Source organism: Brachyhypopomus gauderio, chromosome 15 (assembly GCF_052324685.1).
Source record: "Brachyhypopomus gauderio isolate BG-103 chromosome 15, BGAUD_0.2, whole genome shotgun sequence".
Lineage (NCBI taxonomy): Eukaryota > Metazoa > Chordata > Actinopteri > Gymnotiformes > Hypopomidae > Brachyhypopomus > Brachyhypopomus gauderio.
Window position 1 is genome coordinate 14,184,177 of NC_135225.1, and position 12,244 is coordinate 14,196,420.

General features: G+C 41.7%; 1 protein-coding gene across 7 annotated transcripts; it reads left to right on the forward strand.

The window, feature by feature from the left end:
- Window positions 1-6,101: 6,101 nt before the first annotated feature.
- LOC143475969 (RING finger protein 145) lies at window positions 6,102-11,969 on the forward strand. 7 transcript variants are annotated; one of them, XM_076973854.1, is made up of 11 exons: window positions 6,102-6,339; window positions 6,554-7,207; window positions 7,312-7,420; window positions 7,827-7,918; window positions 8,549-8,790; window positions 8,914-9,083; window positions 9,631-9,771; window positions 9,876-10,058; window positions 10,458-10,605; window positions 10,694-11,050; window positions 11,308-11,969. In XM_076973854.1, the coding sequence occupies exons 2-11, from the start codon at window positions 7,039-7,041 to the stop codon at window positions 11,734-11,736; spliced, it is 2,040 nt and encodes a 679-aa protein (XP_076829969.1). In that variant the 5' UTR covers window positions 6,102-6,339; window positions 6,554-7,038; the 3' UTR covers window positions 11,737-11,969. The 7 variants fall into 7 exon arrangements, with proteins under 7 accessions (XP_076829969.1, XP_076829970.1, XP_076829972.1 ...); XM_076973855.1 differs by having other exon boundaries at window positions 7,077-7,207; XM_076973857.1 differs by lacking the exon at window positions 6,102-6,339 and having other exon boundaries at window positions 7,040-7,178; window positions 7,775-7,918.
- Window positions 11,970-12,244: the final 275 nt, after the last annotated feature.

The following is a 12,244-nucleotide window of genomic DNA, read 5'->3' on the forward strand; positions in this document are numbered from 1 at the left end:
CCTTCGTAAAACTGCATATTACTCATAATATACTGCCTTCGTAAAACTGCAAATTTGCCAAGTTGTTAACTTTGACAATTGTTCGTGAAACATACCTTTCATATTAGTTTCAATGTAACCACATGCTGAATTTAAGACTTAATATAAATAAACCTTGGGTTAAGAGTTTGACTTTTGTTTGTCTGCGGGAGGAACAGGCGCCACCTGCTGTTTAAAATATATTTATTAAGTATTTGGATATGTTGTTATCATTATCGGGTTTATTGGAATTATACGACATCCTTTCACAGTAGACGCTGAGAACAGCTTGCTTGACTGGTACCTGAAAAACTTTAGGCTATACTGTTTCTGACTGTAGACATGCAAATGATACACCTCATTCAAACTACTCCACAACTGTTTTGAAATGACCAACATGGATTTTGATTGATTCTGGTGTATTAAAACTTCAAACCACTTATTTCTCAGTTGTTTTTAATTTATGGACTTATCTATAAAGTAGGCTTTTAAAGCTTATGTTTTTTACTGTTGAACATTGTTCCTACTGCACATTTCCTTGCTACTGTATGTATACATATCCTTTTAAATGATTTGTGTTTCATCCACTTCAAGCAGCCATGAACATTCATTATTCATACGTAGACTAATATTACTGCCTCATGTTTTGGGTTGCTCCACAAAGACAGAACTACTTGTTAGGACCATGGTCACGTTCTGTCTCCTATGCACACAGTTGTTCACAGTAGCCAGTGACCGTCGCCACACAGAACCTTCCATGCTGTCAGGATAAAGACACATAGCTTTGGATTACCACCATTACTAATGACCTACCACAGTCTTCCTACCTTGTCTTTGGTATTGGTATTACCATCATTTATATACTCCCCATATACTCCCCATCTTTAAAACCTGCCAATTAACAGGACCCCTCAGCATAGTTTTCCCAAGTACCTTAGAGGATTATGGGTGGAGAGCTTCACCCAGAGAGCCAGACTGTGCTGGATGAAGCTGGAGACAGTAAGGAACTTCCAGACTTTGTGAAAGGAGACCTGTGGCAGGAATGTGTAAGCTACCCCAACACCACTGTGAATATCAGCTACCACAATGTGTATTGTGGGGGAATGAGAATACAGGATGGGGAATAATCCATCCTCATGACAGGAACAGGGTGATTCAAAGTGTCATGCAGGAGACTAAGAAAAGAAAGCCAGGAAAACTCTAATGATGGCCAGATTAGCTTATGTTTATATTTTATTTTTGTTGGTTTTGTTAATGATCTAGTTGCTAATGCATATTTTTACATTAATAAATATTAATGTAAAGAATGTGAAGAAGAACATGTGTAGAATATCAGTGACTATATGCAAAGTATATTTCATTACTAAATTTAAAGCCAGAATTTTTTTTGTCTTTAGCCCACTTTGTTTTTAACCTCATATGACGACATAACCGAGTCACAATTTTACATTGTATTTCATTTAAGATGACTTGTCATGGATTGTTAAGTATGGTTATGAGCAGTTAGCATTCTCGGTATGGTATCCATGACTTCTAGTTTCCATGGAATGATCCTGAGTCATTTACCAGGAGCTAGAGATAAGACATATTTGTGGTGAGTGTGTGGGTGGGCATGTAACGTTTGCATACTTTAACCCACACTTTACTCTATATGTTGCCTTACTTTACATCACCATATGTATATACCAGCTTTCAGTCAAGATAGGAAATATTAGCCACATCACATGTATATAACACACCCTGTTCTTTAGACATTCAAATGTGCTTTATTGTCTTTGTATGAATGTATTTACACATAGCTTTCTGTGTTACAGTAATACACAGAATAACAGTAACACAGAATAACCGAACAACACGGTGCAGTCCAAGTTTACGTGCCTTCCTAAGGCCATTTGTTTAGCACACCCACTCATATTGCTAAATAAGCACAGTGTAATGAACCAAAAAGAAAACTCCACAGCAATGGTTTGTTACTTAGTAACATATTTGATATCATATTTCCAAATCATTCATATCCAGCTATCTTCTCACAAACATTTTTTTCAACTGTTGAAATTGTAAACTCTCAAATATCTTTTCAAATTTTTTCTATGTATAACAAATTAAAAGAAAGCTTCACATATAGAGGCTTTGGCTTGATATGCAGGAAAGGAACACACTGCCAGAAGAACTGAGCCCATAGATGAGCTTCTTCATGACCACCATCTATGGAATTCAGTTCTCAGGGCCAAGTGCTCAGAAGAAGCATGTTTCACCTATGGAGATCCAGACTGTTGAGATGAAAATAGTCTCACACATTAAGCTGCGATTATGGTTACTTATTAACAAAGTAATGTAATGTAATTATACCAATTTACTCCAAGGTAAAGATACTTAAAGAAAACTGGATACAGTACACTGTCCATGTTACACTGTCCATGGAAATGCATCTGTGGAACTTAGACACAGCTCTGGAGAGCCATCAGTGGAATCACATTTAATAAACTATAAACAGACACGAGAGAGTTCAAGCAGAATTCTAAAGTACAGTGTGGCTAGTTTAAATGGGTCGTCTGCACCAGTTAACTTCTCCATCTGTAATAACACCTCCATAAGATCCCACTGTCAGAAAAGTGCCATGGCATGGCTGCATTTAGTCTGTCAGTGTTATCTCAATCACATATTTGTTTAATGTTTGATCATTACTGAGTTCCTGAGACAGACACACTGTGCTTCATGTCCTCAGCTGTACACTAGCCACACCTGAGGAGTATCAGGAAATTCTTTCTTTCCGTTAAATGGAACCGAACCAGTTCAACTACCTTAATAAGTGAACTGCTGGAAAGCCCCTTAAAAATCTAAATGTGATCTATTACTGTGATGTTTTATATTTTTACAGGCACATATCACATTCTGTACAAAAAATCAAATGCACTCAGCCAATAGTTCCATTTTATCAGACCATAACAATTTAACTTAAAGTTATGCATTGGAGGACAGACTGCTCATAATGAATCTTCTTACAGCACTAAAATTATCAATCACTTTACTTTTTTGTAATTTGCCACTTAGTTCTTCCTTAATTCCATTATTAAAAGTGCCAGTTAATAATAATGTATCCAAATAATTGTTTCCAAATGATACCTGTCCTGTGTACTTGATACTCACCTACGTGAGAGACAAACTGATCCCCTTTGGCACAGTGCTCTTAACACATTCCCCTCTTTGAAAAAGCTTGACCACCATTGTCAGATATGCCATCAGTGTCTCCAGTGCAGGCACAAAGACAACCTCCCAGCCGGAGACGAGAAATCTTATAAATGACCTCTTAATTCCCTCAACTTAAATACCTATGTATCGGCGTCTTTCTGCCTCTCGTGCACACACTCACTCATGCTCTCTGAGTACGGTAAGCCTGGCAGTCACTTCCCAGTAAGAAGGAAGCAGTGGGAGGGAGTCTCCCGCCCCCTCGTAATGAATCAATACATAGCGCTTCTGAGGAAAAACATCTCTCTGGTTCAGCCCTCAGTTCCCATAAAACAAAAAAGGGAAAAGGGGAGAGGGAGAGAGAGGGAAAAAAAACAAAACATACTCGGCTGTGTAGGAACTAGGAATTCCCCTCTTGCAAAAGAGTGGTTGCACACGAGGAGAGGTGACATGGCAGAAGCACAGGGAAACGAAACGTCTGAAAGCAAGCTGTGTTTCCAAAAAGGAAATGGAAAGCGCACATGCTAAATGTTCATTCATAGTCATGTTTACTGTTACTGCTCCAATACAAAAAAAGAAGAAAAAAAAAACTGAACAAAACAGTTCAGGTTTCGGAAGGTTCTGCTGATTGATACATGCAAGCATGTGTGTTGCATCATACTGAGGTGTGGTGCTAAAGCTGTGTATACAGATCTTCCACCTTCCCACTCTCTACTTCCACGTTACCATTTACTGTAAGGTGAAGTCATGGAATATTTTCAAACTCATCTTACTGAAACAGCGATGTTTCATTGATTGTCCAACTATGAAATCTCCAATGGAAATAATATCATTGATGTACACCCGTCTTTTCTTGAAATGAAAGAGCAGGATGTTGTTGACATTGCAGTGTGGAGTTAATTCTGAGTCTCATGAGTGTACTATTTCTCCCATCAAGTAATCTTTGGTTGTTTGTGTCAGATGTGTGTTTTCATAAACGTTCCACAACAGCTAGAGACTAATTAAATATTCATACAGTGGTAAACTGGTGCCCATGTGCCACTTGTGTGAAAAACCTACACTAAATATGAAAACATATGTATAATTAAAAATAACAAAGATCAGTTCTGACCTATACCTCCGCAGCACGTATTTTCAGAATTACGCAACATTTTCTCATAGCGATATTACTCCTTAATCTTTATATGAGTAATACTGATTTAAAAAATTGTGAATTTTAGACCCCTTCAAAATACCTCTTCAAGATAAACTTTCAGTGAGCATGTGACACAGCAAGTAATTGGCAAATGTGTTTTTAAAGTTTACTGTAATTTCCTATCAGATGTTCATGCAATATTGTTGAACGTCACTGGGATACACTGTCATGCTGAGTACAGACTCTTTCACCACACTCCCTTCCTCATAAATCTCTTTTTGCTTGGAGAAGCAAAACTCTTTATTCAGTTCTTAGAAAGCACACTCTATGAGAACTAGGTAGGGTCAAACCATCCGTGTGCAGTGACTTAAAAGCCCAGGGCAACAATGAGGGAATCTACTTTCAGAGAAAATCCTTCTGCTAGTAGGATAAGTTGCAATTGACATTTTGCACAGGACTTCAGAAACAGACATGGCTTTCATGCTGCTGTTTGAACACGGGGGAAATTGGCTTCAAAGGTCACTGAGCCCATTTCCTTTCCCCCCGTGCTCACAGAGACAGACCTTTATGGAGCCTGTTGCTTCTGCTCACACTTTAACTAGTAGTCACTACATTCAAACATTCTATACGTGTATTCTGTTTGGGAGAAGGTTACACAGGGGGGCTGGTGAGAGGGTTTTCCTTCCACCACTCATGTGGTGCTGACCTCGCTCTGATATCACTCTTACTCAAAACTTTAATTTCACTTTGAGAAGGATGAAATGACGACTTAAAAAAAGGAAGGGGGTGGGGTGGGCGTAGTTTTATTTCATTAGTACATTGGACTCGTGTTTTTTTCCAATAAAATTGTTTGCTCTGCAACCAAGATTAATTTAATTTTTTAATGAAATGTTGATAATCCTGTTTAATTTATAGTTATACATGGCAATCTTCATTCTTGTGGAAATGTTTTAAGTCATTAATGACTTATTTAATTTTAAATCATTAATCAGCAGACTAAATAACATATTGCATGTCTTCTGTGAGTTAAAGAGTACCTTCAAGGGGTGTTTTTATGTCTTAGAATATCATAGGCTCATTAAGAGGTATTTGATTAAGTAATTTACCGTTTTCAGTGGTCTTTGCCTCTGTACTGTTCATGTGAATTATTATTATATTAGGTAAGGAAAAAACCATCACTGTTAACCTGGCCATGGAGGTAATTGTGAGTGAGAAAATCTAACTCTAGGCCTATATTTCACAGGTAACATTTCATATCAAGTACTAAAATGTAAATGTGCCATATTTGTCAATTGTGATTTTTTCACTGGAATCAAAATTTGTCCTCCACTTTTACTCATCTGTGCAGTTAGAACACACACACACACACACACACACACACACACACACACACACACACACACACACACACACACACTAGTGATTACTAGGGGGCTGTGGTGCACACGTGCCCAGAGCGGTGGGCAGTTGGGGTGAGGTGCCTTGCTCAAGGGAACCTCAGTCATGGCCTCAGGCCTGGGAACCGAACCCACGACCCTCCGGTCCCAAGACCAGTTCCCTACCACCAGACCATGACTGCCCCCTACTCTTGGTATTACTATTTTTCCATATATTACTCATATATTACTCAACTATTTTAAAACGTTTTGTAGATTTAAAACCACACAAGGCTACAGTCTAGTGTATATCAAAATACACTTTCCAGTAAAGTCAGTCAAAATAATTCTTTCTCGCCACCGGGAGGTGGCAGTAATCCACAAATAGTATACGTCTCCAGCGAAATAAATGGAGCCCTTATTCATTTTCCTTACTCCCTTATAGTCGCTAGATCAGCAATAATGGAATAGCCTTATCCAATATTCAAACTTGCATTGCTTAATGATGGTATAAGTGTGTTTTCTTCGCCTTTTAAACTGTGTTTTGCTCAGTGGAAGACTCCACCAGGAGCTAAAAGAAGCTACATCCTTCACAAAACTACAGCAGGTGGCTACTGCAGCTAGGTGAGGGATTATCTTTCTATATCGGTCCTGACACACTTCCCATTTCACAGGAAGACGCTTTAACATGTCAGAGCTGGCGTGATTATGTTCATAGTTCCGTCTTGTCTTTAGTTTCAAAACAAAGTTGGCAATAAGTTTTACAGTCTAGCTGAGTAACGTGTTAAGGGCAGACTGTCGTTCTGCTTTGCATTTTAAAACGTTTTTCTTTCCTAAGAAACTCGAAGACTGTGACGAGGCCACGATGACACATTGTTTTATTGTAGCGAACAAACGTCGCCGGCTTTAAAGACAGAAATGTATCCAACACAGCTAAAGACAGAAATGTATCTAACACAACTGTGGGCCTTCAGTTATCCATGCGTGTTTCGGTACGCTTCACATAAACTGCTTGAACAAACCCGGAAGGAAGTTCGTGCCACCGCGGCCAACCCAAACACGTCGAGGACCGTGTGATGTGAAGTCGGATAACATTTAGCTAGAAATAGCCGAATTAAATGCGTCGAACAAGCTAACAAGAAGCGTGGAAGAGTACTGCATCACACTCCTCCTCGTAGCTCTTTTCAACAAGTAGGAGCTACAGTCGGCTGTATGAAGCTTCTCGAGAACGTTCACGTACGTGGTCAGCGGCGCTTGAGGTGACACGACCGTGTGTGTTTGGTCGCGGCTCCCCCCCCCCCAACATTTTAATGCGTGGTAAACATGGTGCGATTAGAAGACGTCGCTAACGTGGTTCTTAGGGTGCCCAGCATCTTGGTTCTGGACCTGCTCTATAAATGCGACGTTGAGAGCTTCACCTACCATCTCCGGGCGAAGAGCGAGGACATGCTCTTCAAGTATAAGTACGTCATCTGGAACATGTACTACCTAGGTACTCGTTACCATTGTACATTTATTAGTAATACCTCTGAATTCCCTGTTGGACCGTTCCTGGTTGTCATTCTGCATTCATGTAGATTTACTATGTGTTCACAGGTCACATAGCGAGTATGGTGGTCTTGTTGTTACCACTTGGACACATTGTTCAGCTTTATCTACATATTCTCACTGCCCTTCTTCTCTACATGGGCCATCAGATCTCCAGGTGAGAACAGTTCCAAGTAAAATACGCAGGCACTATATGTTACAACTAGCTACCATGTTTCCTCCCACATGCTGGTAAAGTGGTGCTGAGGACGTACTGTTCTGGTGGGGTGAGGGGTGTGACTGACGGGACTCTATATGATTGTCATTAGGTGTGCAATTGGATGTCTTTCCACATTCAGTCCACACACACTTGCTTTGGGTCCTCAGCCCTGTCTTCAGAACCAGTCTGCATGGATTGTCACATTTTGTCAGATTGTCATAATTGCTCTGACTGACTTGGAAAAAAGTATGGGTTATGGTAGCAGTGTTTGATAAATACATGCCTCAACTACACATAAACTCTGTAATACAGCTGTTCGGATGAGTGGACGCTGGACCCAAGGGTGTCTTTCTCGTATGAACAGGGAGTACCTGCTAGCAGAGAGTCAATACGGGTATGACTGTGTGTTCTTCCTTCATCCACCTGCTTTGAATCGTTTTGTGACTGCACTAACAAGTAGGTACAACTCCTCTGACCCGAGATCACATTTATTAGAATTCATAACTTTTATTTATTGAAATATCATCTTAATATTATTAATTGATTATCATTCAGCTGAGCCTACTGGGTTTTCGTTGATTTCCATGATGGCAAGTTCACTTCAATTAACACTGTTAAAAATGTTAGTGCTGAAAAACACATGTCTCTTTTTATTTCTAACAACTGTGTGGTCACCCAGATAGCATATATAAATTTAAAATCATGGAGTAATTTGCTTAGGCTGGTTTCAGATGGCTCAGAGTCGTTCTGTAGCCTCAGCTTGCTGTCTGCTTAGCTTTAACACTTCCTTAATTAAGATTGTGCACTAAACAGTGATTTTGCACATGTTTCTGCAAACCTGTGTCCTAACTTTAAGACTAGCGATATATTGGAAGTGTGTCAGGCTAAGCTGACAAACTGCGTGTTACCTAGATGGGATTCTTAAATAAAGCTTCGTCTGAAAGCCTCCTGTCATTTTCCTGCTATTATCTCTCCTGCTGGCAGCATGCACACCCAAACCATCAGTGTTTTTGCTTGTGAAATTCTGTTTGTGTGTGAGGTGTGCAGATGTATGTAATGTGTGTGCCCATGTGTATTTGTGGACAGGTCAGATAATTGTCTCCACGCTGTGTGCGTTCCTCATGCGCACCCGTCGCGTGTGGCTCTTCTCTGCTCATTTGCTCCCTCTGATGGCGCACGCGTGTTCCGTTTCTCAAGACGCCGTCCTCACACTTGCCACCGTTTCCATGGGAATAACAGGGGCGGAGGTCGCCGCCTTCCTCCTGATGAACTTCTTTGTGCCGTATAGACTGGCTAGAGTGGCCTTCAGTGAGATGGCCCAAGCAGAGGTAGGCACTTGTTCACGAATCCTAAACCCATCATTACACCGTCACGTGCACAACAAATGCATGCTGGCATATGCTGCCTTGCCGGTCTCAAGTCTTTACCTGTCTCCTATGTCTCTGCTGTAGATGGTGGACATGTATGGTCTGCTGGCTGTGGGCGTGTCTCTGTGGCACAGCTTTGCTGTGCCTGTGTTGTTCAGTGTCTTCTGGTTCGTGCTCTTTGGAGTCCACCTTGTGTCTAATGTTGGGAGCTCCACTGCTCTCCAGGAGGGGCTGCTGCCCTATCTCCTCACCAGGTAAACTCTGCTACTCTGAAGCGTCCTGTGTGTAAGGAGGGATGTAAGAATGAAAGCTAATGAAAAGCAGGCGAAACATTACATTTTTTGTTTCAGGCGAATGTCATGTTTTATAGTATGTGTTGCTTTCTTGATATTTAATTATAAACATTCAATTATTGGAGAACTTTTAACTTGGAATCTTTAACGTTTTCCTTCTGAACTCAAAAGTGCCCCTGGTGCCTTGCTGCACCATTTATACCCAATAGCTTGATGTGATACCACATAGTTGTAGTTTCTTATGTTCGTCTGAGTGTTTTTGATTTAGAGATGGATTTGGAGGGGGAAACTGTCCAGTCCAAGGTTTACAAATATTAGCTAATCTGTTTTTAAATGTGTATTTTTCATTATTATGAACTGACTGATCAAATTGAAATCTGATCTCCCGTGTTTGTGTGTTGGAGCAATACAAATTGTGCAATTGTTTATCAGATTGGTTCTTTCAAAAATATGCTAATGTTTTCTCTCTCTCTCTCTGTTTGTGTGTGTGTCTGGTTGCATGTGTAAGCATGTCGGAGTGTTGTGCTAGTCCTTACTCTCTGCTGGGTTTGGCATTTGTGGTTTCTTATTTGGCTCTGGGACTCTTAAATCTCTGCAAGTTCTACCTGGGAGGATTTACAGCCCTGCAGAATCACAATGTCATGCACAGGTGTGTGTGAGTGTGTGTGTGTGTGTGTGTGTGTGAGTGCGTATGTGTGAGTGTGTTCTGAGTAAATGTTTCTTAAATATTTGTTGGATGTGCATGTGTTTCAGGGGTGTGACCGAGGGCGTGACCCTACTGTTGCTGGCCCTGCAGACTGGCTTGTTGGACATGGCAGCACTGCAGCGCTGCTTCCTTCTCTTCATCATCCTCTTCATCGTCCTCACGTCTACACTGCAGAGCATGAGTGAGATAACTGAGCCCATTATGCTGGGACTTGGGGCCAGTAGAAACAGGTAGATTGTACCATTTCAATTCCAGAGGCCAAGATAGCATTCAAACTGTGCAGTGTGTTAGGAGTCATCACTCATCAGTGATCCAGCACACATGCCCACACATGGATGGAGATCTTTGGGATCTCTGAGTTTTAGACCAACATGATATAGAAGAAATCATTACTCCAAACCTGCAGCACATCAAATTAATGAAATTTTCATATGCATAGTGACACTCTCCCTGACAATTTGACAAAATAAGCTGTTTAGACAAAAAAAAATTACATTATATTAAAAAGAGCAAGACATTTATAACATTTTCAGTATGGGATTGCTGGAAAATCTTAAACGTCCATTATTTTCAAAAAATTACAAAAATGCTGAAAGCTGATTTTAAAACCTGAAGTTGTGCATCTGTAGGAGTGTGTGGAAGCACATGCGGGGGCTGAGCATGTGTGTGTTCCTGCTGCTGTTCCCGGCCTTCATGGCCTATAAGATTTCCCAGTTCTTCCACATGGACTTCTGGCTTCTTATCCTGGTGTCCAGCTGCATGCTTACGTCACTGCAGGTATGCCCCGCGAGGCCGGACTCTTGCTCAAAAGAAAACACAAAAATGAGCTTTTCATGAGCATAAGCTGTGGTTTGGTGTGTCCTAGGTCACGGGAACGCTGCTGATCTACTGCTTGTTCATGGTGGAGGTGTGGCGGGGTATTGCCTTGCCCGGCCTGGACGAGGTGGTGTATTACGTAAACGGCACGTGTCGGGTACTGGAGTTTGCGGTGGCGCTGTGTGTGGTGGCGTATGGGGCGTGGGAGTCCCTGTGGGGTGAGTGGAGCTGGATGGGGGCGTCTGTCATCATCATCCACTCTTACTGCAATGTGTGGCTGCGCGCCCAGGCCGGCTGGAAGAGCTTCCTGCTCCGTCAGGAAGCGGCACGCAAGATCAGTTCTCTCCCTCAGGCCAGTTCTCAGCAACTGCAGGAGCACAGCGATGTGTGTGCCATCTGTTTTCAGGTCAGTATCTCATCCTGTTACAATGGGGGTCCCCCTGTTGGGTGGCGGGAGGCAGTGGTAAAGGTGTAGAATGCACTACTCTCTGATCAGGGCAGGATTCTGGCTTTAGTCCAGTACGACTGAGGTCTGTACGAGTGAAGTCTCTATTTGTTGCTCAAAATTTGCTTACATATCAACTTGTATGCATTTTGTAATGCTTTTGCATTTTTATCTTTCTGTAACCTTGTGACCATCCTTTCACTCTTCCCTTCTCACAGGATATGACGTCAGCCGTGATAACCTACTGTGGCCATTTCTTTCATGGAAACTGTCTAAGGAAGTGGCTGTATGTGCAGGAAACGTGCCCCATGTGCCATAGCTCCATCAAACACCCCACATCCACCCCAACAACTGCTGCATGTGATGCCCAGCCCGCCCCTCCTCAGCAAGCCCCAGCCCCCGAGTTCGCTGATGCACACCAAGAAGGAGCACGAGGCTCACACGGAGATGGAGACCACTCCATGAATAAGAAATCTGAGTCTGAAGGACCATCCAGAAGGAGCAGCCTGCAGGACCTAACGTGTAGCTCCAGTGGCGACTCTGAAGGCATGGACACTGCTACTCCTCCTAGCTGCTCATCAGAACCCATGAAGAGAAATGGGGACTCTACTAGCTCTTTGCTCAGGGAATTATCTGAGCAGAATTGAGAGAAGGTGAAAGAGGGACTGTGGAGTTGCAATGAACTGACCTGCTCCATCTTCACTAGGATCTGGGTACCAATGGCTACAATACTATCATTTTTGGAGGAGTGAATCATCTCATCCTGTATGCTGGGGCTTTGTTACATCCCGCTCTCAAGCAATACCAAATATGTTCATCTACAATGTTCTCAAAGCTAAATTTGTGTTAATAAATAAATGAGGTTGATTTTCCAACTTGACTCTGAAGGTATAGGTTTTGCCTTTACATCAGAAAAGGTAACCGTAGCTTGTGTAACTGACATTAGCCCTCTCAGAAGTACTGTATAATAATGTGAACGTTTAAGTTAATTCTGTAAATTCTTCAAGCAAAGTTAGTTTACCTGTTTCTAATGCTAACTGGCTTCTGGCATATCAAGACTACTTTCCATATGTTGTAGCCTGAGATGCAGGCTCAGATGATTTGAGGTATGGTAGTCATTCTCAACACACAGCATAGCTGGCTGGCAACACCATT

Bases quoted from the DNA above. Each gene is read 5' to 3' on its own strand.
- LOC143475969 (XM_076973854.1), top strand. From the start codon at position 7,039: ATGGTGCGATTAGAAGACGTCGCTAACGTGGTTCTTAGGGTGCCCAGC. The intron at 8,791-8,913 runs GTAGGCACTTGT...TCTCTGCTGTAG, and splicing joins GTGAGATGGCCCAAGCAGAG to ATGGTGGACATGTATGGTCT. The intron at 9,772-9,875 runs GTGTGTGTGAGT...CATGTGTTTCAG, and splicing joins AATCACAATGTCATGCACAG to GGGTGTGACCGAGGGCGTGA.